The sequence below is a fragment of the Antrostomus carolinensis genome, unplaced genomic scaffold (assembly GCF_000700745.2).
Source record: "Antrostomus carolinensis isolate BGI_N321 unplaced genomic scaffold, ASM70074v2 scaffold600, whole genome shotgun sequence".
Classification (NCBI taxonomy): domain Eukaryota; kingdom Metazoa; phylum Chordata; class Aves; order Caprimulgiformes; family Caprimulgidae; genus Antrostomus; species Antrostomus carolinensis.
In genome coordinates, this window is record NW_010287490.1 from 4,027 (window position 1) to 30,906 (window position 26,880).

The following is a 26,880-nucleotide window of genomic DNA, read 5'->3' on the forward strand; positions in this document are numbered from 1 at the left end:
AAGTTACCCAAGAAAACAGCCAGACGATACCCAGCATATGAGCTCTATCTCTATGGGGAAGGGAACTACGCTGAAGAAAACAAAAATCTCCTATTGACAGGAATTCCAGTTCTCTTTCTTCCTGGGAATGCTGGCAGTTACAAACAAGGTAAGCATTTAGCTAAGTTATAGGTAAGTTACAAAGAGCTCTCATATTTATGCATTAGTTAATGGCAAGAATTTTTCTGTTTGAAATAATATCAACAAGGCCATAATGGTTGATCATATTATGGTGTAGATACCCTTATTAGTTCATGATTAATTTCAGGTGGTCAAAAGACTTCATTTTTTTTTTTTTAATCAGTTGAAAAGTTGAACTATAGCATTTTTCTGGAGTGAGACTTTAACTTTTGAAAGCCAGAAACAGTGCAGTTGATGCTGTACTATGTCATCCTGGCACCCTTGCCATATTTTTGATTGCAAGCATCTAGTTGTTTTTTATTTGAACAGTGTTTGGTGCAGTTATGCCAAATAACACAAGACCTGAGTTTGATTAGAAGAAACCAAACAAGCAACCATCTGTGATGTGAAGTAATTACATGCTATAGAAATAAACATCTTGTGGCTTTCCCTGTAACTTCATTATTACAGCCATCTGTGATGTGAAGTAATTACGTGCTATAGAAATAAACATCATCTTGTGGCTTTCCCTGTAACTTCATTATTTCCTACCTGTTTATGTAGTGGTGTTTTTTCCTTCGTATCATCTTCCCACTTTACACATAGCCTGCTTTTGTTTTCCAGGCTATTCCCTCTTACACTTCTAGGCTCCAAGTGGAAAGAATAGTTTTAAAGCATTTTTGCTTTTCATTGTAAATACCAACCTTAGCAGTCTGATGAACATGAGGAATTCTGTTTAAATGCTTATTCTGGTACCTGGTATTCCTTCTAGGCTGGGTTTGTCAGACTGTTGTTTTTGTTCTCTCAAATGTGCTTTGAAACACTTAGTAACACTCTTGCCATGTCAGCAATACTGATGTGTATGTATGGGGAAAAACACCACAATCTGTGATAATTTTTCCTTATGTTTGCACTGAACTTGATGATTAAATTATCTGATTTCAGAGAACCTTTTCGAAGTTATTTTCTTTGAGAACATACTCACTTAGCTTACAACAAAGTAAAATATTTTACCAGCTAGTAATTTCAGAAAACCCATATAGACTTGCAGGCACAATAGCATCCAAAGCAGATTATGAACATAATGATTGTGAGAGATACCATGTGGACTTTTGTAATTGTGCATAAAGTATTGCAAATCTGAGAATTAATGCTGTCTGTGAAAACACGGCAGTACAGCACTATGCAGGAAAAAAAGAAATATCTGAAGAAAAACTTAAACTAGGTGAGTAGGAGTCTACATGCTGGGGATATAATGTGCTATTTAAGATCAGTAAATATTTAAATACTTATTCTTTGTTTTGAGAAATTGATTTAGGGAGACTGGCAATAAGTCATGTGCATTTTTCAAAATCTTCGTTAAAATAAATTGTTCTGCTTAAATCAGTGGCTCAGAATAGTTTTTGGTTTATTATGGAATTTATGAAAATTCTTATTTCATTCAGAATTGATTGTGGGATAACACACTTTCATTCTCATACTCTGCTCATCTGAGAAGAGAAGGTGTTGCTATTGTTATTTTCATATTTGTTTAAAGTATATTTGCTGAGCAGTGAAGACATAAGTGCTGCTGCTGCTGCCGCCTTTGCTGGACTTGTTATTTTGATATGTTACAGGCACTTTTGAAACGTGTTATTTCACCATCTTTCATGGGCACTAAAATGAACCTTTTAAGATGCACAAAATTCGGACTGAGTGAAAGATGGTGGTCTGGTTTATGGGAATGTTGGGAATGAGTTGGGAACGAACCTGAGACTGGGAGAATTGAGATCCTGAGTTTTATTTAGGAATCTGTCACACGCTTGCTTTGTGATCTTTGGCAGTATTCTTATTTCTTTTGCCCTCACCTCCAAGATATAAAGTTGTGATAAGATACTTGATCTTTTAAATACTTTTTAGGTCTTTTCAAACCATTTTAAAGGTGTTCTTACTGCTTATTAGCTTTAGATAGAATTAGTGAAATGATTGACTACAAATTAGAGTTATGGTTTTCATCGTGCTGATAGTATCTGAGTGTTTGAACATATAAAGTATTCCATAAATATTATTCTCCCATTTCATGAGTTTTGCTGAAATTTGTTTGATATGTTAATTTCTGTGGCACACTTCTCCTAGAAGGAGGATTCTGCAGGCTGCAGATCTCTGTGTAACTGTTGCATTCTAGAAGAATCTTGCTTCTGTGTGTTGGATTTGTGCAGACCTTTCTGGCAGTGATTAGTAGTGGGACTTTCTCTTTTGTTTTCTTCATTCCCTACCATGATTTTTTCTTTGCAGCTGTTACTGTTCCCATCCTGCCATGTCTCCATGGAAACTCAGGGACAATTTGCTCTCAGAAGGCTGCATTAAATAGCAGCCAGGGTTAGATGGAGAAGACAGGTCAGAAGCAAGACCTTGTAAACAGAACATTTTCTCCCTCAAGTTTTTAGGTGGAAAAGTGTCCTTTGGGGTTCGGTTTTCCGATTGCCCATACATAGCTTGGTGGTATTTGGGAATATTGTCCTAGAGCTGATGGTCTTCAAAGGAATTTTAGGAAAGTCTAGCAGTAGCAGCGCCTCTAGAGTTGAAGTCAAGACTGCTTGTTTTGCCTTCTTGTCCTGGCGGCTGTCAGAAGGTGCAAATGAGATAAGAAAAGCAGCCCTAAGGTGGAGGAACATAATTCTTAAACTTGTATAAATTTGTTTTTGACATAAAATATCTCTGTAGTCAGTGGTAAGCTAGGTCGCATGGTTAACTGACATAAGCATAGTATCCAGCTCTTGGTAAATCATTACAAATTTCCTTTTCATCTCATCAGGTTTGTTCTTTTCCACATTCTTCTGTAAGCTCTTGTTATGGTATTTTTACTATTATTTTTTTACCAGTGGGATTCTTACAAAAATAGGTAATAATTATTTATTTTATCTTTTTACAATTTGGTTCCGACAGTGACTGGCTGATACTTGCGCTCTGATTATCTTTTTGTAAAATAAGTGTGATTGCATGTTAGAAAATATATTATCTGCTTTTGGATGTCTTTTTCATCCTTTTTTTTACTTTTATAAATGACTTGAGATGGACTTAAGATAATATTGGTTTCTTAATAGATTATATATTATGTGTTTGTCTGCTAATGACGGTGCTAGGCAGTGACCATTAGACTGTTCTAATTGATGTGATTTCTTTTCCTAGTACGTTCTCTTGGCTCCATTGCACTTAGAAAAGCAGAAGACATTGACTTCAAGTATCACTTTAATTTCTTCAGTGTCAACTTTAATGAGGAGTTGGTTGCATTGTACGGTGGGAGTCTGCAACGACAGACCAAGTTTGTGCATGAATGCATAAAAGTCATTCTTAAGTTGTACAGGGTAAGTAGTGACATATGCTGGGTAATGTACTTGCATTTTGGAATGGCATTCAGGGCTGCCTTTTCTGCCAGAAAACTGAAGAATGATGAATAAGGTATAATGTGTGTAGACAATTGAATGTGATAACAGTGCAATAGAGATGTGCTGCTCTTTAATAGATTTTTAATGCTTGTGACAATCCTAGAGCCTTGGTTAGGTTCTATATTGTGTTTCTAAATAAATACTTCCATGCATAATGTGTGGGGTTTTTTGTAGTAGAGAGATAAACTTTCCCTAGCTTATTAAAATATTAATATAGCATCACCTGACATCCAGTTTTCTCTAGGAAAGTTATTTAAGAGCCTGTGTCCCCAGGGTTCTTAGAAGCTAAAATAAGGTGAAGTTTCTTATGCTTACCCAGGCTATATAGTATTTGTTTTTGAGCTGCAAACTTCACATTAAGCACATTTTTTGAGATAGCAACTGAATTTGTATTCATTTCGTAAACTTGTCAAGTTGATACTAGTTAATACTATCCTTGAGAGGATGCAAGTTAATTTTCGGGGAAAAAAAAATGTACAACTGATAACCATAGTTCCATGTCAAATCTATTTTTGATGTGTTTAATTGCTCTTTGCTTAAGGATCGAGAATTTGCACCGACCAGTGTAGCCATCGTAGGTCATTCCATGGGTGGTCTTGTTGCAAGAGCATTGCTTACTCTGAAGAATTTTAAGCCTGAACTTATAAACCTCCTCATTACTCAAGCCACACCTCATGTTGCACCTGTAATGCCTTTAGACAAATACCTTACCGGTAAGTATTGCAGGTTATCTAATGACATTGTATTTCTTTTGTTGATCCTCTCAAACATTGATAGAAATGAACAGCAAAATGTGCTATTTTGTTTACTGCAGTTAATTCCTTTGCTACTCAGATGGTTATGTGAGAGCACTAGGGTACTGAGAGGATGTGAGATGTCATATAAAATGGGTTATGTGGACTTGAGCTTCTGTCAAGGCCAGGAGCTCTCAATAATTTGTAATTTTAGTAAGTTGCAGAGCGTGTTGCTAAATTTGTAAGCTCTCCAGTGAATGAGTTTTTCTTTTTTGTAAAACTTAACCTCTGTAATGGCTTTCTTTATCAAATGAATTGCCTAAATAGAGTTGCTAAATTTAGTGGTTGTCATGTCCAAACGTTGAGGGGGTGGCAATATTGAATATATATATAATTATATATTTTATATATATTTACATAAAAGATCAGGTTTTCTGCTGACTTAAATAACTGACATTAAAAAATGAAGTATAATCATTATGCATGTACTATACACTTCTTGAAAAGCTAGATTTACCTAAACTATACTGATGAAATACTCAGTGATAATTGTGCTGCTGCATGTAGATATTGACAAAATTGGTGAAGGAAAGGGAATAGACATATATTTTCATTCTGTGGCACCCAAGAGGAATGGATTATCTTTAGCTGATGAAATTGATTTGTTGTGCTTGTATTAATTCTCCCTCCTACAACTGATTGCAATGCAATGTTTCTTCCTTGCTGGCTGGTTCTGGACTCTCGCTGTCCTTAAAATAAATCTGTGGTTTGCTACTTATGTGCTCAGCTGGTATAGAAAGTGTAAGTGTATCTGTCTTTCCCAACTGCTACCTCCTTGAGGTTAAAACAAGAATTTTCCTTCCTTATATGAATCAAAAGTGATAATGAGAGCTTGGAGGGGGCTTACAGAAACTTAGTCAAATGTTTCTATAGCTTTTTTTGTATATCAAATAGACTTGTGGGGAAATTGTGATTGATTTTAATATATTTTATAGATTTTTATACAGCTATAAACAATCATTGGATTCTAAAGGCCCAAGATTTAAGAAATTTAACTACCCTTTCTGTGGCGGGAGGATTCAGAGATTACCAAGTTCGTTCAGGACTGGCTTTTCTACCAAGATTGAGACAACATGACAGTGCCTTATCTGTTGTGGTAAAAAAGCAAACTATTTTTTTGGCTTTGCATGGAGCTATGTTAGATAGCTATCTATATAGTGCATGTATTGCTGTCTATTATAGTCTATATGTGCCACATAGTATAACTAAATATGAAAATACTACATGTGAAAACACAAAGTAGATAGCGTATGGTTATAAAACCATAAGTAGTCAATGTAGTATAAATGAGTGTCCACTGGAAGAGGATGTATTAGGGTGGATTGAATCATCTGCCACTTGGTACTGTTTCTTCTCACCACCTTCTTGCACCTTTTTAGTTTCAGAACTCAGGTTTTACTTTCCTGTGTTTTTACAAGAGGTGTGTATGTGGAGACCGACAGATCTGCATTATAGGAGGAGACTGCTGGTTTGATTATAAAGAGAGCTTTGGCTTTGAGCCTTCTTTTTGTATTTATGGTTTTTCAAAGAACTTAAGAATAGGAAAGACCTACAGGATCATCATGTCCAGTCTTCTGCTTTTGCAGGCATCTATCTCCTTCCAAAACTTATCAAGCAACATCATAGAACCAGTTAGGTTTGTCGTTCCATCCCCCTGAAATCAACCTGTTCACAACATGGAAGGAGCTGGAAAACACTCCTCAGTAGGAACAAAATTTGTAATTTCCAGCTTCCATTTACTGTGTAAGCCAACTTTTAAATGTGTTTGTTTTGACATCAACTTGAAATGTTATCTGAAGTAGTTGTCATTCTGTTGGTGTTTACCTGCCCGTCCATTGTACAGAAAGCTGTCTATAAATAGGCTCAGCTCTGATTCTGCTGGGCTAAGAAGATTAACTCTGCGTTCCTTTTGTCCTAGTAACCGTTCTCTGCATCTGCTCTACTTTCATTTTTCTTGAGTGTTGGTGACCAGAATTTTGCATTAAATCCCATGTGTACAAGTTCTTTCTCAGGTTTTTTTGGTTTGTGGGTTTGGGGTTTGTTTTGGTTTGGTTTTGGGGGTGCTTGTGTTGTTGTTATTTGGTTTGGTTTTTCTTCCCAGCTGTAATGTATTGGCTCATAGGTTATTCTATCAAGTTGTACAACTAGGTGATGAGCTCTGTTTTGATGCTATTAGTCCCTAAAACGCAATACATGCAATATTTACACAAATTAATAACTTCAGACTGTCTGGTTCTTTCTGCATATTCTGATGCTCCTTTCTGTTGAGGATGCCCTTGTTTTTTCAGCAGCAGCTTTCATTGGCATGCTTGTATTCTTGTGTGCCAGGATCACTTGTTAAAATAGTAAGATTAGTCATAGAAGCAGTCTTTGAAGAAATTTTTGGTAAGTTTCCTTCATACCATTATTTACCCTTTCACCACTAGTCTCTGCTGCCTAGCATGTATAACTTAGTAATTTTGTTTTACAAGTCCTGTTTTACAAGTGCTTTAGCACTTGTAAGATTTTTTGATTGAAGAGGTCATTCTGTTGTACCCAAGTCCCTGAAACTCTTAAGATAAACACTATTATTTTTAAGATTTGTGGAAATATGTTTAGATAAGTAGAGGAAAGGCTTGCTTAGAATTTTAAAATGTTGAATACTAACAAAATCTTATTTTTTTTCCTTCCCCAAACAGAGTTCAGCTGTGCCTAGAGCTTGGGCCTCAACAGACCATCTCTCCATAGTGTGGTAAGCTAATTGAACAATGGTTAATTAACTGACCATACATCCCTCTGTTCTCTCTGCATAATATCACATTATGCAATAATATAACTTCAGCATAATATTATGATGTCTCTTCTGACCACATTTATTTTTCTGGATATTGGCTTTATAGATTTAATTTTACTTATTCTGTCTTCTAGGTGCAAAGAATTGATCCTGGCTACTATTAGAGCTTTATTTGATCTCATAGATGAAAATACAAGGCAGGTTTGTATATGTGATCTCCTGTGCATTTTCCTATCACACTTCCTTATTCCATCTCAGAGTGCTTTATTAGGACAAGTATCACCCTATTATACAGAAAACTCCTTTTTTGATTATTCTAAGTGCCGCTAAGAAAATTCTTGCTGTTTTGTACCAGTCACTGAAAAATCCCATGGCTTTGTATTGTTTAACCAATGTGTCAGAAATAATTGTTAACTCAGTTTTATTATTGATTGCTCGATGCTTTATAGCTGGGGTGTTAACTGAACTCTTCTTCCATAATGCAGCAGGTTCAGTTGACCTTGCACCAGGATAAACAAATTTTGCTAGTTGCATAGCTTTGAATGTGATCTCTCAATGTGTTTGAGTCACGTTCTCTGACTAGTATACAAAAGGTGAAAACCTGTGATAGTTTTACTCAGATGTAATACTTCCTGAACTTCCCCATGTGTTGTCATCACAGTGACCGGCACCTGTTTGTGGGGTTCTTTTACAAATAGCAATTACAGAAACAGAATGCAAGTAAAATACTAGCATAGTTGTATTTTACCTCCAGCTACCATTATTGATTACTTTTCTAAATAAATATCCTGCATCTTACTTTGTGAAAGCTGTTGGAGAAATCTCCCATTGTACTCTGTTCTCTTTCTGAAATGTTATGCAGCAATAAATATGAATTGTAATTAATGTCCAAGAGGTTGGAAATATGTAAGAGCAGAACCCCAGACATAGAAGAGGAAGGTTTCCAGGTGTTCCTTTTGAGACTGTTTAGGGCAGACTTCTCTAGTTTCTTAGATGTACTCCCTTGGACATGTGATTTAGAGAGACCAAAAGGGAGTACAGCTGTTCTGGAGTTAGCTAGCAGTGTGCTGGAGAGTAAAACTTTTCAGAAATCAGTTGTAATGGCCACAGTTTTGAAAAGCTAAATAGACAAAAATTAGTCCTGGAAATCTGATTTTGAAAAAAAACTCAAAAACCCCCAAACCAACACAAAACAAAAGCAAATCCCAGTGTAGCTCTACAGCTGTTTGGATGCTTGAAATACTAAGATGAGATGTACTAAGCTGGATTTGTGAACTCAGATTAGTAAATATAAACATGAGAATTTTTCCTAAAGTCGGGCATAAGTGTGTCATTTCAGGAAGAATGTGTGTGTGTCTATAAAGAAAGCTCAATAGAATGGTTTCCTTATGTTAAGAGTAAGGCAAGGATATAAAAATAAAAGTTTCAGCCATGCTTTATTACATGTGTAGATGTTCTGTATTGCAGTGATTTACTATTGATGGCACTTTATTTGTTCAGATTATTGAATTATAGCATAGAATCAGTGTACCATGTCTTCTAACAATCACTCCTGCCTCTCATCCCCAAAACTAGCTATGATCATGTCATGATTGTAGATCACACAAATTGGTAAATTAAAATTTGACAATGTGCTCTTTTTTTAGATAACTGAGGATCCAAAGAAGAGAATGTCTGTATTGAATCACCACTTTGTGAGACACCCTGCAAAGATATTTGAGGAAAATCCTGAGGTTTTTACAGAATTCACAGGTGTGCAGTTTTCTTTTGAACAGGATTCATTGATACTCCTTGGTTAATAGTTAATCTTCTCAGTTACAAACTTCTGGAATACATTTTGTCCTTCAGACATTGCTAAAATTATGTATGGGTTATAGACATAAACTATCAGTTTTCCTGTGATTTTAGCACTAAATAGATTAAAAGCAGTAGGGGCAAAAATCTGTCACTTTTATATGGCTTAGGTTCTGGGGGACGAGCAGGAGTCATATTTAACCAAGGTGTCCAGGAGACAATCTCAGAAACAGGGAATAGCTGAATGAGGACCACCAAGATGATTAGCTCCTGGGGCACAGGACATGGGGGAGAGAGGCTGAGTGAACTAAAGAGAGTACTAAGGGGGATCCTGTTGCTGTCTTCAACTACCTAATGAAATATTGGAGAGAAGATGAAGGTGCACAGTGATAACACAGTAGGCAGTAGAGTCCAGTTACAACAAAAGAAATTCCAATTAGATACCAAGAAAAAATAATTCACCAGGAGAGTGGTCAGATTCTGGAACAGGTGCCCAAAGAGGAGGTGGAACTGATTTTTTTGCCGTTTGTTTACTTTTTTTGGTCAGATTTTAGCAATAAGAAGGATTATGTTTAAATAGGTTTTCATATTTGCATCTTCCTATTTCTGGTGACCTCTTGACACGTAGCTAAATTTCTATGATGTACTTGTTACTCTAGTTACATAGAAGATGGATATTAACCTTCTTGCATGATGATTTGCATCGTTTGTGTCTCCGATCTCTTAATTATTCTCTTATTCTTTTTCTCCAGACATATCTTTAAACTGCTACTGTTTTCTTGTATGTGTTATTTGCTCTGTTACTGACTTTGTTCTAAACATGTTTCTCTGTTAGTTTTCTTAAAAGGCTTCTAGGAACAAAGATTTGGGCTGTTTCTGATGTTGCCTCAGCTTTAATCAGTCACACTGTAATATGCTGGTGTTGTTCTGTTTCCGATTTGTTTTGTTGCCTTGTGAGCTTTGTTTCAAGATTCATCACAGTTAATATGTAGTAATTGGATCCTAGGGTTTTGCTGTTTCCCGTGTAACTGATGATAACTGTTGCAAGTAATTCTAAGGCATAGCAATCCTGAGTGTTCATTAAAGCTTATAAAGTTTATGGCCATTTACAGGTAAGAGATAAGACCTTGGCGATGAGTAAAAGATAAGATTTTGGAGATAAGGATAATAGTTCCCACAGTGTGACATATAGAAACATGTTTATTTTTAGGAGCTTTCATGTGGATTGTGGTCAAAGCCTCAAAATGGACTTACTCAGTTTACAATGTAAGTAGCATTTTTTCCTCATTGTGTTTTTATGTTTATTTTTTTTTTTTACTCATGAGCAGGTTTTTTTGTTTTCTTTTAAGGATTCTGATGGAAAATATTTCACATTTCCTCTTGCAAGCCACAGAAAATCATATAGTCATGTTTACTGTGAAAACAGCATGTTGGTAAGAAAATACTTCTTTAATATCTGGAGTTTGCTGATAAAGCTGTATTATTTTAATTTTGATTTGCTGCAGTTTTAAGACAGTTTAATGAAAACTTGTTGAAATTACTGAAATCCATTTACATTTGCAGCCTAATACATTGTGTTAGACTTATTTCCTGTTTTAGCATGTTACTCTTCATGTTCAGAATCTGAAACCTTCAATGCCACTTGAACCTCAACTGTTTTATTTTTGACTCTCTTATGGTTAGCCCCAGATTACTTTCTCCTTTAATTTAATGCAAATGTATATTGATGATTTTCAAGGAGGAAGTTATTTTTAGTGCTGCCAGGATTCAGCCATACTTCTAATTTGGGAAAGCTGTTAGGTTTACTTTCCCATAATAAAATTTAAGTGAGCTTGAAAGGTTGCAGAGGTATTCCACTAAGCCATGGAAGTGAATGGAAGCCAGATGAGAAAAGCAGCACATTCTCAGTTGTCTCCTCTATTGGAGAGGAGAAGTGATAACGTGCATTTCTTACATTTTTAGCTCAAGACATATAAATTCAGCCAAAATGTTTTTGAAATATTTTTTAAAATATTTTTGAAAGGATTAATATAATCTCTTGGCAAACTGGAGATGGATAAATATGCTTTTCAGATTTACGTATTTTAGATTAGTGGCAAGAAAACTGAGATGCTTTCCCATTTTATCCTGCCTGTCCCTGTTGCCACTCCTCCCCTTACCAAAGAAGAGGTTCATACCACCATTGTTGAATATATCCTCAGTGCTTTCCTAATTGTCCATCCCAGTCACAACTTCAAAATTTACACATTTTTTGTGAGATTAGTTGCACTTTAGTAAGGTAACTTTGCCTTTGTTATAGTATCTTAAAAACAGGACTAGTACTGCTTGAAGAGGATGTACAGAACAATGTCTGAGATACTTGCATCATGGTGCTATCACTTCAGAACACTTAAGGGCTCGAGGAGAGGAGCAGTAGAACATTAAAGATCTAAAGTATTCCTTGACTACTTAGGATGTTTCTTGAGATGTTTCTTTTAGTCAGAAAAGATTAAACTCTAGTAAAATTGAATTTTGCATTATATGTACAGCAGATTTTTTTTTAAGAGAAATGATGAAAGTTTGTTTGCTTAACCTTGTATTTGTTTTTAGAAAATGTATTGATTCATAACTAGAAAAGGTGTCAAATGAAAGTTATTTAAAATGGTTCCTAGAAACCACCACTTTTCACTCTTACGCTTCATCTTTCCATTCTTGTAATCATAATTCAAAGATTGTGATTCCAGAGTTTTAATGGAGGATATCACCTGCTGTTAACATAGAAGTCTGACTTCATTGTGAAATGAAGAAAGAAAGTGGATATCTTTCATTATAAGCAATTGAGGAAATCTGATAGAGACAGTTTTAATCATCATCTTTGCTTTTACACTTCAGCATTTGACATCCTTATGAGAGTTTGGTCACTATAATGATAGCTGCTGCAGACACAATAGAAAAGGAGTGAGATTTAAGATGGAAGTTTGTTCCTCTTTAAAAGACAGGCAGATGAGGTTGCTCAGAGATGGTTTAGCAGTGGACAGTTATGGCTGGACTCGATGATCTCAAAGGTCTTTTCCAACCAAACAATTCTATGACTCTATGACTCTTCTTAGTGATTTAATTCCACCAAGGCTCTGCTATCAGAGGATTTTTAGAACAGTTGCTGACATCTGGTGTACTGAAACAGTTAGCATATAGAAATTTTGGGGAAAATTATCAGCATTAACTACTGCATTGTTTGGAGTAAAGAGTTGCCATTTTAAATATAGTTATACGTACAGTCCCACATAGGTAATGTACTATTTTATGGTATTGACTTTACAGGACACAAGTAGTTGGATTTATGGCTGTATGAACAGTAATTCATCAATGTGGTGAGTATAAACAGTTCCTGTTCTTTATTCAAATGGATTTTGTGAGACTACATTTGATTTTAAGGCATATAAAATATCTCCCTCCTTAGGAAGGAAGAGATTGGGAAAAAATGTAAAATTCTTACTGTGAATAATTCATACTCTTTGTATCATCAAGAAAGCAGGAAAGAATAGGTTTACTCAAATTTACTGCATGAATGCAGAACAAAATAGGTGAACTTTTTCTTCTTTATGTCATATTTTTGACCTTCATAGCAGTGAAAAGTTGCTCCTGTTGCTCTCTTGTGGACACCACATGCTGTGCTGGATTCCTAAATTGTGTTTTGTAGCATCTCTTTGGAATGCTATGACAGAAGGCATCACATGTCACTCAGAGCCTTCAGAAGAGAGGATTGCAGCATCTCTCTTATTTTTTTTCTTTTTCCAGAATTGCTATTGTCATATTAATTTTTTTTAGAAATGTGGGTGATTTAGTGATTATTTGAATCAAGTCATTACAGTCATTACAAAATGGATTTAAAACACTGTTTTAGCTTACATTTGCAAAGTAAGCTCAAAATAAATTAAATCTTCCCTTCAGATTAGGGAAAGCTTCCAGGTGGGATTGAGGTAGCATAGTATTTATCTGTTCTGGGATCTGTGGTGAGGTGTAACCATGGAGTCTTGCCTCCATCTGATAGCCAGATGTCATAATTACTTTTTCCTGATCCAAGGAGAAGTTGGCTGTTACTCTTTTGTATAACCTTTGATCAGCATCAAGTGCAAGTTAGTCTATGTCAGGCTAGTTTAGTTAGCCTAAAACCTCATGTAATAGTAGTGTTTTTGCTGTGGACGGTCCTAAGGTCGTGTAACACTATTCAGAGAAACAGAAGCATCCTGGTGTTCTAAAAATCATAACTTAAAATGAGTGAATGAATATGTTGCAGTTCGGTGAGTTAATGTAAGTACACACCATTTTAGACCTGCTGCAAGATCTGCAACAGCTAACAAATTTTTTGTTTTATATGGTATGTTTTACATGTTCCCATAGGAAAAATCGGTACTTTTGATGTTTCAAAGATGCTAATAAAACTGTGTATGAATTCAATGCCAGTGCTGTTTTAGCTCATTAAGTTTTCATTATGTGTCTGAAGTTACATGGCTAATAACTGTTGAATGTTCTGTGTATGACAACATTAGAGCTTTGCTTAATTTATTTTTGCAAGATTTCCAGTATCTGAACTGCTTATAGTTTGATGAATTACTATGGTAGCTAACTGCAGTAGACCCAGACTTGTTCTCAGTTTAAAGTCATGGGACTCATAAATATAGTGAGAAGCTGATATGTTAATCCACTGTCCTAACGTAGTGCCCACATAGTGAATATGCTCATCCTTTAATGTGCATTCATTTTTGCAGCCTGGAAGCTATGGATTTATCCTGGAGAGCTGAATTACTTCCAACCACCAAGGTAAGTATTTTACATAACTTGTAGGAGGGAGAGGTGCTTTGTGGGGTAGTTGCATGTCATGGGAGAAGGATCTGTTCTGTTTACAGCACTGGAACATGCAGTCGTATTCTAGAGGAAGGGGTATAAAGGGTGGACATCTGGGAACTGGCAGGGGGCAAGCTAAGGGGTACGTTCAGTAATGGCTTTTCTTTTTCTTTCTCCTTTTTTCCTTTTTTTTTTTTTTAGGTTGTAATACTGAAACTTAAGGACTATCCTTCTTTGTCCCACATTGTCATTCAGGTGCCACCCACAGTTGGCAATAAGGTAAAAAAAAATGAAATGCAGAAATTGCTTGCTTACTTTGTTCATAGCTTTCAGGTGTTATGACAGAAGGGAGATGAAGTATATTAAATATAAGTTACTTTGAGAAACCGTTGACCTACACTCCAGGGTAGTTTGAAGGTAACTTTGTTATCTTTTGTAAGCTCAGAAACATTTTCATTTGCTAAAATACCAAATACAAGGCATGAATAGTACTTGAAACATAAAAAGCAACAGGACTCAAAACAGTTCTTAAGAGTTCTTTTTGGAGATTCTAATTTTGTTCTTCCTTGTTTTCCTTAATATTCTGATTGCATTCCTGAATATTTATCTTTTTGAACAGTCAGTTCTTTTATTCAAGGTAGCGGAGAATGATGTAGATAATTGAAGACACCACATAAGGATTCTGAGGAGTGTGATACGGATACCTCTACAAGCTCTGAGAATACAAATGATGTGGTAGACTGAGTTGTGCAGAGTTTAATAGTGCTGAATCTCACAGATTAATTGGGTGTCTTTGCTTCAAGGCCTCTCAGGATCCCAATAAGAGGAACACTTGCAGTGAATCTAATGAGATATTTGGTGTTACCCAACTGGATCTGGCAGACCTTTCTAGTTAGTCCTGAAAGTGGCAGAACACTGAACTTGAATTTAAAGTCTAAGTAGATTTAACATTCCTTTCTGCAACACAAATACAGTCTCTGCATCTGTGGTATAATAATCCCTGATCCAAGAAATTATTCATAGCTAAAGTGATTATAATGCTCATCTATGAGCGTATCTTCAGATAGTGCGACAGAGACATCTTGCAGTTCAATTAGTCATATACAATGTTCTGGATAAGCAAAGACAGAAGAGAGATCACTTGTGAAATCTAACCTGCTAAGTTGCAGTCCAGTGTAAAATCTTGGAAACTGCTTGTAAAAAAGTAAACAAATGCTGGATTTGCAAATGGAAAATAGTTTTCAAGTGAGTTAAATGCTTATTAGAGATGGTACAGCTCATACCTTCTGGGTACTTTGCTTTTGCATGATTAAACTTCAGGAGAAAAAACAAAGGTTCTTTTTGCTTAGGAAATTGTATCTAGAGTTTGGACAAGTCACTTTCCTTTGCAACAGCCCCACCCTCCCCCTGACCCCTCCAAAAAAAAACCCACAAAAAAAACCAAAAAGGATGTATCCGAGAAGGAGGGATGTGAACTCGATTCTAGTCGTTCTCAGCTATTTGAATAGCCTTTTGAAGGCTGTTGCAAATGAGTGAGCATCAGAGTAACCTGAAAGTTGTGCTTAAGCTACCCAAACTTGTGCTGCTGTGTACAGGAACAAACTACCTGCCAGTTCCTATCAGTGGATTGTGGAGAGGTAGCTTTTCAGTATTTGTGTCCTGTATTCTGCCTAAGCCTGTGAATTAAATTTGTCAAGTGACAAGGCTTTTTATAGTCTTGTGCTCGGTTTAGATCTGTATTTAATATCCTGAATTGCAGTATACTTTGGACTGTGAATTCTTCAAAGATGATTCCAGAACAGTACAACTTCCTGTAACACATCTTTTTTCTTTTGGTAAGTATAGCATATTACTTTTGGAAAAAAATGGAAAACTAATATTACTAATATTTGCATAATAAATTTACCTAAAAAATTACAGTGGTCTGGGTGGTTTTTGGGGGTTTGTTTTTACTGAAGTTAATACTGCTGTAGTTAGTAACAGACAAAGAACTAAGAAATGTGGGGTTTTTGACTTAACAGATATAGGAGCATATAAGTCTCCTGGAAAAAAAAAATATCTGAAGATGTAGTGAGTTCTCAAATAATTTTATCTAATATGTGAAAATAATACATCCTTTACAGGGCTTTCTTCAAGCAAAATTCTATTAAATTCTACTGGCTTACTTTACAATGTGCAGCTCCAGCACTTTAACCAAGTAAGAATGCTACTTAAGTTTTTTGAGCTAACGTAACCACTGCTTGAAGAATGTGATTTGGTTTTTTTTCTTTTTTTTTAATGTTCTAGATATATCAAGCTTTCAAAATTTATATAGAGAGCCACTGCCAGTCACTCAAAGGTAAATATGTATTCTCAAGTATGAATTTATAAAACAAAGCTTGTTGAAAATTCTCAAGACTGAAGCTGGTGGGAACAAAAGTCCTCTCATGCAGTAGGGTTTAGGCAGTACTGTTAGTCTGCCCAAATCCCTCACTTTCCACTTTTTGTTAAGAAGGATAGTTCAAAGAAAATGTGGAATTAGCCCTCATGTTTCTTTTTCTTAGTGAAGGGATGTTGAACTTTCAAGAGGATTCTGCATTATGTTGGGAGTGTTTCTCAAGAATAGCACATTTGGCTAGCATTTTCATTTGCTGATTATGAGACTTAAATTTGAATGTTGAGCTGCATGAGCTTAAAGAGAATAGGATGCTGAAGGACTTTGTTTCAAAAAAAAAACCAAAACAACAAACCAAACAAAAAGTGATGGCTTTGTTAGCTTGCGATAACAACTTTGTATTGAAAACTAGAAGTTTTCTTATAACAATCTTGCCTTTTAACTTTGTCTCACTGTCTTGTTTTTAACAGCATGAGTTAAAAACTGTCATTTTTGTACAATGCTGATGGCACTGATCTTCCTTGCAATGTCAGTTGCAATGTAACTGCAAGCCCAGTGATTCTATGTAGTCACCTACATGCCACCTTTGTTTTACTTGCCTGTTAGTTTTTGGAGACAGTTGCCACATCTTGTTCTTAATTAATTTTATACTTTTTAATTGTCTTCCATTTCAGAAAGAAAACCTAGTGTTTACAGACTTCATATACCCTGGTCACATGAAGACTCAATAATTGTAGCGAAGTAAGGACTTTAACAATTATAACTTCTTGATATGTTTTTGAAGAATGTTTGCATCTTGTTGTGGTAATATTTCTGATATGAGACAACTTCTCCAGTCTTAAGTGTTTGGCTTCCGTATCTTTTCCTCATTTACCTTTCTGCCCTTGTTGACAAAATGGTTTTGACTTTTCTTCAGAATAAGAATATCTACTAATTGTTTAATAGCTCTGACTGATTTTCTCAAAAAGGAAGTCAGATTTGCTGGTCTGAAATTCTCAGCATAATCTTTGACCACCTCATGAGTGGGGAATAGAGGCTGCTCTGGATGTTGGCTTCTTCCTGTAACCTGGGGTTTGGATCACACAGCAGCCCTAAGTTGCTTCAGCAACATAGTCCTGACAAAATCAAATTATATGGCTTGAAATATGTGTCACTCGTGAATCGCAGTTGAACAACCTGACTTTATTTTAGATGGTGGGAAAACTGTCTTAAGGATACCTCCCTATTTTTTCCCCCTGTATTTTCTACCAATGTAATACCTGTGGAAACAGAATTGTATTCTTGAGCATCTCTCCTTCCCGTTCTTGTCACTCAGCTTATTTACATGTTCTGTGAGCAGTGTGTACACTAATGCTAAAGTTGTCTGTTTTCATTTGTACCGTGGTTCAGAGGACAGTGAATTGAGGATGTTATGTAGTTCTTTGTGATAGGATAAGCAGGTTCATTACACCATTTTGCTCATAGCTGGTGGTGTATTAGACCTACTTTGCATGCACTTGTTGAAGACTAAGGCATGTTTGGCTTTTTTTGATTATAAGGGCAGCAATTACCAATTAAGTTGCTCTTTCAGAGTTCCGTCTTTTACTGAGATTTCTGCAAAACTGCATATTGCTCAACCTCAAAATGACAGCAGGGTTCCAGAGCTGAATATTTACTCTTCCTCAGACTGTCAGTATGAAGTGAGTACTACAACTTTATTTTATAGCTAGTTTGCATTGCTGCATAATTTTTACATAATTTAGTCTTTTAAAACATGTAGCTAATTAATAAAAATAAATATTATGCCAATCTAAAGGTGGGCTGTTTGGCGTTTTTGTAAATGTAGTGCATGTTACGAGTATTTTGCAACAGCTGGAGTAATGTTGAAAGTTGGGCTCTCATTTCTAAGAAAAACTTTAAATCATTGCTTTTAAAAAGTCAGTAGTAATCTGTTGTACATTTTAGTTATGGGGTTGCTATATTCTGATACTTAAGTTGGCTTCTTAAAAGTAAAAGTATTTTGTGCTTATGCTTACCATTGTATAAAATAATAAAATATTTGGGTTTTTTATGAAGGTAATTCTGAAGACGTCACTTGTACAGATTCTTGGACAAGTAAGAAAACCTTCTATTACTAGATTGTTTTTTATGTCAGTAGGGTCTGTAGAAGTTTTCCCTTCCTCCCTTCCCTACTACAGCACTTCAAATTCCTTCTTGGTGCCAAGAGGAACTCTGTTAAACGATCATTTAAATCCTTGTCACTTGGCAAGGCATCCCATCAGGATAAATGTCAGGCCTCCGTTTTCAGAGGAATAGGAAAGCAATGTAGCTGTGAAGAGCTATTGTAAATGTTGAGCATTTGGCTTGGTGACTAGCTGAATATCTGTAAAGGGATGACACTGTAGGTCACTTTCACTTTCTGACCTGATGAGTCAGTAGTGTTAAAACTTTAAAATACATTTGGCATCAACTTAAACTTAGGAAGAAAAGTCTAAATCCATATGCTTCTTTTCAAGAAACTCTCTTTGTTTATCAATGAAGAATACATTTTGACATTGGTATCAGTAAAAATAGACTATCCATCTGCAGTTTTCTGATTCTTAAAAACTAATTAATTTGCAAGCACCTAAGTGTAGTGCTAGAATATTACTGACAAGTTTCTCTATTTGAATGTATGCATTTGTATAAAGGATTTTTCATTTCGTTATAATTTTAGAAGAATTTTTGTGATATTTGTATATTAATCAGATATCCCTTCATGACTTGGGGCAGTGGAAGCCACTTAACACATACATGAAATTTCTTCCAAAAATTCTTTTCCCAAAAGCATATATAACTATATGCAGGTTTTGCTTGGAAAGTGTGTTTTTACTTTTATTTTTTTAATTTATTTTACTGAAACACCACTAACATGCGACTGTGTTCTTTTCATATTTGTCTTGACTGAGAAAAAAAGCATTCATTTATAATATGGTCATTTATCAAAACACATTTGGTTATCCATTTATGAGAAATCTGAGTATTTTCCATATATAACATTAAGTGCTACTGGTGGTTATCAAATACTTATACATCAAAATGAGGAACTATTTGAATCTTTTAAGAAAGATTTTCCAGTCACATTATCATACTGTCTTCATGATAATATTTGTGTGTGTGTATTTTTTTTTTTAATATATATTTACATATATAACTTCAAAGTTATCCTCATATCCTTGTCTTTCAGATAATAAGGTTCCATGCTGGTGCTCTTCCTGTTTATGTTGTATCTAATATTCTTCTTACTTATGGAGGACAACTGAGCACATTGATATCAACAGGTAGCTTTCTAGATTTTCTTTTTCCTGTCACAAGTGTTTGTAAAGAAATTACTTATCCAATGTACTATTGAAATACTAGCTAGTTGTGAAATTTTTAAGCTAAGTATCATTGACGTGTGCATGTACTTGGATCTGTGCTTGTCAGTTTCCATTTCTCTTTGTTAGTAGTTCTCCAGGGTTGTGTTGTAGCAGATTATTTCCTCATTATTTTATTCTGCAGTCCCTTCTTTGTGAATGATTGGTGTTGCACAATATTTTAGAATCAATAGAAGTCTACTCAAAAATGTATGTAAAAAACATATTTAAGTTATATTGTTAATATGCACAAACCACTCTATTTCTTTCATGAAGATGAAATTTGCAGACTAACTTTTAGACGTGTCTTCAGACAAAATGCATTTTTATTTAAATTGAAGTGGTTGTAACAAACTGTAATCTCTCTGGAAGCTCTTGTGTCATATTAGCTGAGTCTGGGTGATCCATCTGATAAGGGCCCTGATGATGAAGTATGCTGACTTACAGTTCCATCGTAAGATGTAGTTAGACAAAGTTCTTCTATTATAAGACAAAGTTCATGACAAAATAATAACTGTAGATGCATGCTTTCTGTTCTTGATTCTAGGCCAGTGTTCAGACTTTTCCCTTGAACTAGTTAGGACAGCTAAACCCTACAAAGTAGAACCTCTCATAAGCATTGTTGTGTTTCTGCAAGGGTGAGTTTATATAACTTATTTACTTACTTAAAGCAGTTTCCAAAACAAGTTTCAGAAAAACTGTTGGTGGGGGGGGAATATTATTTTATCTGTAATCATTGTGAACACTTGACTGTGACTTTGAAAGGCTGTAGTAGGAGGAATAGTTGATACATATCTTACTGTAATGGCAATTGGAAGTGATAAGTAATACTGCTTTCATGTTTTTGGCAGGTTTCACTGGTTTAGAGGGATATGGGAATCACTGTCACTACCAGAGGTGGATGCTCCAATACTGAGTAGTCAGGATGCGTGGTTCCCCCTTGTGTCCCTGATTCTATTTCTTTTTGGGACTGGCATTGCCTACTGGAGTGGAGTATTTTTCTCTGTATCTCTGAGACTCTTCTCTTCGTTATGGGTGACTCTGATTAGGTAAAACAACATTATGCTGTATAACTATGCTCTTTTAGATAACTGTGACCCTGTCAATTTTTTCTGTTTGCTTCAGTGTGAATGTGTGGGCAGATTGAATTCTGCAATATAGTTCATGCATAATTTTAGCCATCTGGGTTTGTCAGTGTTAAGTACTAATGAAGTATGAGGATTGCCTCATATTCCTTATTCCACATCTCCAAAGGGAACGTAAATGGCTTTCTTGTTTCCGTCACCAGCTGTTATACAGGTTTTCAGTTTGTTTTTGAGGAAAGCTTGTTGGGGAAAAGAAAGCAAATGAACTATTCCCTTTTCAGCAGCTCAAGAAATAAATGTATATATTTAGGAAAGGGACTATAAGTGTTGCAATCCATTCCTCATTGTTCATTTTGGATAAACTGCACTGAAGAATGCAAACAGGTTTGTAAAACAAAAACTTGTTGGACATTAATTTCACTCTACAGGACTGATGAATTTTATAGATCATGTCTAAGAACACTGAAATGTTTTTGCTTGTAAAGATGAGGATTCAGATATGAAAGTGGATTTAAAAAAAGCAAGGAAGATAGAGATTTTTGAAAGAGTAAATTAGTAAAGTGGATAATATGCTTAGTTTTTTTAATTATTTGACTGTTCTGAGACTGATAACAGTCCTCAGCTAGATTTGAGCCAACTCTGTCTCCAGAAAGTTGGTTGAGATTCTCTTTACTTAGAAAATATCCACTAAATGAACTCCTCCTTTTTTCATCACTAATATTTCTGGTCTTATTTTACCAAATAATAGATGTGGTGTCAGCTATTTCTTCTCAGCCATCTTGTTTATACAGTCAGTATTAGTTTTAAGTGAAGAAGCGATAAACTTCTAAGTTTTGAAACTGTTCTTACTAAATTTTTAAGGAGTTTTAGCTCAATTTGTACTCTTTTATTTAAAGCTTTTGATTTCCTGCAAACCCTGAGAATCTCTTGGGCAGAGGCAAGAAAATAAGATTTTGTGTGCCTGCCTGCAAGTCAGCTGATTCATTTTGAAATTCTAGTGTCTTACACAGCTTTAGTACCTTACACAATTTTTTTTTTATCTACTCCTGAATTTCTTGAAAAAAAACCCTTCCATTTATTTTCTATAATTCTCTCCAAAGTACATAGTATTCACTTAAATTTTGCTCAGTGTTCCGAAATGATCTGATATGGCCAGCAGCAAAGAATTTTTCACTAGCTGTCTTCTGCAGAATTCTTTGTTCTTGTTGAGTAGCCTTCTTTTTGTGGTTATTTTAAGTATTCTTTGCAAAGGCTTTAAAAACTGTGTTTTCCAAATAATGCTTTTTCTGTTTTCAGTGTCTATTTTAATACTGGAATAGACCATGATATCGAAGAAATACAGACTTTTTCTTAGTTCTGTTGCACTTCCTCCCCCTCCCTGTTCCCCTTGCTGTCACACCTCAGCTCATCTTTGTCATTTCAGATTCATACTTGTCTCTTGGTTCTATCCGCTGGAATACAGAAACTTAAAATAAGCTTTTCTGTGTCTCTCAGGCTGTGAGCAAGTAGAAACTCGTGTCTGGGAAGAATGTTTGTCACAGAATTAATCTCTTGGAGACTTATTGTTGCATACTGCTATGCTATCATTGAACACTGCAGTGCATTAACATTTGTAGTAGGAGTCACTTTCATGATGCAGCTGTGCAGTGATAATATGATGATACCTGTTCTCTTGGGCTGAACAGAAGATCTTATTGACTGATTAGTCTTTAATCAATATTCAGTGCCAAATTATTCTTTTCAATCATTCAAAAAACAAAATTATTTTTTGATCTTTGTAATTTTGATCTTGTTACAGGAGTATAACAGCAGTTTTGTTGTCTTTTAGACCTACTGTACTTCAAAAAGATAACAAGTTGATTACACCCAGAAGACTCTGCGTGGTGTTGTCTCTTGCTTTGGTTAGCTGGACCACTTGCGGTGCATTTGCTGTATTCATTATTTATCTTCAATACTTGTTTAAGGTACTGAAAGGCTAAACACTTTAAATTTATAACTGAATTCAAAATTTTATATGCTTTGAATTAACCTCATTGGAAAAGCAAAAATACAGATTACCATTTTTCATACTTAAAATAAATGTCATTATTTGCATACTCGAAATAGGTCTTTTTTGAATTTAAGACTCTCCCAATCTTGTAATCTTTAGAATTATTTTGTTCTTTTGATAATGCTTTTTCCAAAGAAATGTACAGTCCCATATGCCCACTACAATAATACATATAATTTTGATTTTTAACTTATGGATAGGTAATTTTATAAAATCAAAGATTAGTAACTCCTTTGAAGAGAAACTTTAGTGAAGGGAGGACTTGAAATGTTCTGTCGAATACTTTTTATCTTTAAAGACTTTTCACAAATCTTTATGGAGTAAAGGGAAGGAGAATGGATATATTGTAGAATTAGGATAGTCTTACTGTACATCTAATCTGATCCCTTGGCCAGTGCCCCAAGGATCCATATTTAGTCCCTGCCATTCAGTTTCCATGGTCCTCCTTGCATCAGAGCATCAAAGTTACCTGATTCACCCTACGGTTATATAGCTGCTAAATCAGCTACTATACTTAGCTACTAAGGAAGCCCTGGAGCATGCGTCTGGCAGTGAAGGTGCAAAGCAGAGCAGCTTACAGGTGGTCTGAAGTAGGTAGGTGGCAGGTGAAAGCACAACCTGAGGAACAGGTCTGTCTCTAATTGAACTCCCTGTGACATGAGATTACCCTGTGAAGGGCATTCCCATGCTGACATTACTCCCCCTTCTGCAGTAAATCTCTGACATGGGACTTTTCCTATGTGGCCTGTTTATGGGTTTCTGCAGAAAGTGAAGTAGAACTGAATTAGCAGGAGGAAGTGAGGAGTATGCAGATTTTCCACTATGTATTCTCTTAAGTGCAGTGGAAGGGGAGAAAGCAGAGCAGTATTAAGTTTTCTCTCTGTGCTTGGAAAACCTTCTTTATGGGAGCACTTTGGATGCTGTTGATTAAAAAAGGCAGAGGGAGTTCTTGCCTTGCAGCTCTTTTAGGGCCCTAGAATCATCTAACTATAAAAATGGTCAAAAAATAATTAGCCCAATTTTTTTTTTTCTTGTGTGCTACAGATTGGTGTGAAGAAACGTTACTAAAAAAGCTGAACTGTCTGTCTTACAGGTTATAAAACTACATGTGACTGTAAGAGCAGAACAAAACATGCTTAATGGGGTAAGTCTGTTTCTCACTTCTATTCAAAATTGTTACCAAAAATTGTTTGGCAAACCTGTGCATTAGGAATTGTTATCATCTTGCCTTGGTAGTATTAGCTTGTGCTGTGATGACTTGATGGCTGTAGTTTGTTTACTGTGTGTGTGATGTGAAAGAAGAGCCAGGACATGAGTGGTTTGTTCCATCACATATGACTATTGCATTCACTGTAGAAGATCACTGCAGTGTGAACTTGTCTGAAGTTCATTATTGTTCTAGATGTATTCAGAGACTAGATTTTGTCTAAATTTTGGTATTTGGTTATGCATGCCTTAATTAAAGAAATAAATTTAACTTCTAGATAATAATCTATACTACAGGCAAATATCTCTGGGGACAAACTTTTTAGCAGGGCCTCTTGTGATAGACAAAGGGTAATGATTTTAAACTAAAAGAGGGGAGATTTAGACTAGATATAAGGAAAAAATTTTTTACAATGAGGGTGCTGAAACACTGGCAGAGGGATGGTAGATACCCCGTCCCTAGAAACATTCAAGGTCAGATTGGACAGGGCTCTGAGCAACCTGATGTAGTTGAAGGTGTCCCTGCTCACTGCCAGGGGGTTGTGACTAGGTGACCTTTAAAGGTCTCTTCCAACCCAAACCATTCTGTGATTTAATGATTTTTTTTTTTTTCCAGATAGGTAGTTTGTGGAGTTTAGGGTTCTTCTTTTTAATCAAGAGCTGAAAATATGATTTATTAGATGGACATGGACTGAGATGGCAGTGAATTGTGAGCTGTTTAAAAAGGAGTGAAGAAGCATTGGGTTTCATACGTTGTGAACTTTGTTTTTTCAGTTACTTTAAGGCATAGGATTGAAGATGTAAGCATGTGTTGGACGCATGCAGATAATAACTACCTGTTCTTTTTTGCATAGTTTAAAAAAGCAATCTGTCAGAAAAAGTTGTTGACAGTTTTCTTTGTGTTTCTTTGAGTAGTTTTTGTATGTTTGGTTTAGAATCTCCTCTTTTCATCTCCGTTTTTTTTGTTGTTGTTTCATTTGTAGGGATTGTGTTTGGTTTAGAATCTTCTCCTCTTTTCATCTCCGTTTTTTTTTGTTGTTGTTTCATTTGTAGGGATTTTTTTTCTGCCATTGGGAGTTAGCATCTGCCAACTCATTAGGTTATCTTTCTTACTTATTCCTACAGCTAATGTTTTACTCCCAGCTGCATTACTTCCTGTATCTTTTTCCATGAATGATCATCTGTGATTTTCACCTACATGCTTTATCACTCCTTTTATTCTGTTCTTCCTCCTTCCAGGAACTCAATTTCTTATCACTGCATTTGTGTCAGGGCATCTCCACTCCCCATTCTTTTCTTCCAAAGAGGTTAAAAGAAATTTCTGGATAAATCTAGAAGCTTTAAAATTGAACTAACTTTGCTTTTGATGGCTTTTTGAGAGATAAATTGCAAATTTTCTTCTGAAATCGACACGGGTGTGATAACTGTTATGATAGTTTTTCCCTCCTCCTCCCCCAGCATGGGTTCTTACAAGCCTGTGCATGTTTTTATGACTTTTGCCTTCTATTTTCAGGATTCAGACCGCTCAAAAGAAACTACACAGAACTCCAGTATACACACAGTCAAAAAACAGAGTTCAACGGACAGTGCCTCAAAAGCAACACAGTCTCTTTCCAACAGTACAACAATTGCTGAAGCCATTAACAGTCTTAAGATGCATGTTACAATTCTCAATTTATTCACGTGGATTGTGCTGCTCAACTTGCCATCTTTAATTTATTGGTTAAAAAATCTCAGGTAATTTCTTAAATTGCCAGTAAGGTGGAAGAAAAGAATATAAACCTTTGAAGATAGTAAAAATAGCAAATGTTCGACTTTTTATATCATTAGCTACCTTATAGTAGCATTTGTTTTTTTCTATGCAATCTGGTTTATGTTATGGTGTAGGTAGGTGTTAAATGAATCAGTCAGATGGTGAAGGAAGTAATGATTCAGAAAGGATTTAAAATCAGGCTGTGAACATACTTTTTAAACCTTTTTTTGCAGGTACAATGTTAGACTTGATCCTGATCCATGGAGATCTACAGCTGTTATCCTTGTATGCATTTTAGAAATTCTCATGAACTCAAGTACTTCTGAATTGAAATCAAGGTACTGTAGCCTAGTCTGCAGTTTCCGTTTTCCTGCTTCTTTCTTACTACTTCCATTTGTGTGGTAAAACTTAATTCATGCTGCACAGATGTAAAATTGTTCAGCCTCCATAGAGATTCATGAACTCATGGACTTAAATGAAGCATTTGCTATCTAAACAATTGGTTGCATAAAGACTTCTTTAACTGTGATTTTCATTCACAATCCATTGAATCCTTACAAATGTTACAGAGTCCTAATACATTTAGCAATTATTTTCAGAAAGTTACAAGGAAAAGTGAATTGTAAACCACTATAGTTATGTTCTTATAATTCCCCCTTATGGGCACGCTTGGGGACATGTAACTTGCTTCCTACCAAGAAGTTTAAGCACTTGGTTAAGAAGTTTTGAGCACTTGGTTTTGCTGATGGGTAGAGCATTTCTTGTTCAGATATAAAATGAGTCAATGCCTCATGAAAGGCAATGCATAATAACCAATGTAGTTTATCCTCTTGAGGGGTACCTGTTAACTCAAGTGATCTAAAGCATCAAATCTTTCTTTGTTACAGAGAACTTCTTTCTAAATTAATGTAAGAATATTTTAAACTGACATTTTATTAGCCTTTTTGAATAATTGCTCTTGTTTATGCCTCAGTTTTTATTGCCCACTACACCTATTTATTCTGTTTTAAAAGTGAACAAATCATTGAAATATATAAATTATTTTTCAAAAGAAAGTGAAATATGGTATTTGTGTACCTTCTGCATGTATGGCTACAAAAATGGCATTTTTTTTCTTTATATTCTTACAGTAAACTCTTGAAGATCGCAACCAAAGTTCCACTCCCTTTGTCTGTTGCAATGTTGGCCTTTGGACGAATGCATTTATACAAAGTACCACACTTTGTAACCTTTTCTCTTCTTCTACATGTGCTGTGTTGTATTGTGTAA

General features: G+C 35.5%; 1 protein-coding gene across 3 annotated transcripts; it reads left to right on the top strand.

The window, feature by feature from the left end:
- On the top strand, positions 1-26,880 carry PGAP1 (post-GPI attachment to proteins inositol deacylase 1). Of its 3 annotated transcripts, none has more exons than XM_029083710.1 (26): positions 1-148; positions 3,328-3,503; positions 4,126-4,297; positions 5,314-5,474; positions 7,057-7,109; positions 7,286-7,352; positions 8,798-8,903; positions 10,156-10,211; positions 10,295-10,378; positions 12,246-12,295; positions 13,694-13,745; positions 13,971-14,048; positions 15,529-15,604; positions 15,893-15,966; positions 16,056-16,107; positions 16,818-16,884; positions 17,714-17,822; positions 18,199-18,237; positions 19,349-19,442; positions 20,065-20,155; positions 20,369-20,566; positions 22,431-22,576; positions 22,903-22,926; positions 25,379-25,595; positions 25,845-25,949; positions 26,742-26,880. In XM_029083710.1, exons 3-26 carry the CDS (start codon positions 4,171-4,173, stop codon positions 26,878-26,880), a joined length of 2,265 nt encoding a protein of 754 aa, XP_028939543.1. In that variant the 5' UTR covers positions 1-148; positions 3,328-3,503; positions 4,126-4,170. The 3 variants fall into 3 exon arrangements, with proteins under 3 accessions (XP_028939543.1, XP_028939547.1, XP_028939539.1); XM_029083714.1 differs by lacking the exon at positions 22,903-22,926 and adding an exon at positions 24,307-24,332 and having other exon boundaries at positions 25,402-25,595; XM_029083706.1 differs by lacking the exon at positions 22,903-22,926 and adding an exon at positions 23,746-23,796 and having other exon boundaries at positions 22,431-22,566; positions 25,372-25,595.

Excerpts from the sequence above, each read along its gene's own strand:
- PGAP1 (XM_029083706.1), top strand. The coding sequence starts at position 4,171 with ATGGGTGGTCTTGTTGCAAGAGCATTGCTTACTCTGAAGAATTTTAAG. Across the intron at positions 5,475-7,056 it reads ACAGTGCCTTATCTGTTGTG|AGTTCAGCTGTGCCTAGAGC; the intron begins GTAAAAAAGCAA and ends TTCCCCAAACAG. Across the intron at positions 16,108-16,817 it reads CCACTGCCAGTCACTCAAAG|AAAGAAAACCTAGTGTTTAC; the intron begins GTAAATATGTAT and ends CTTCCATTTCAG.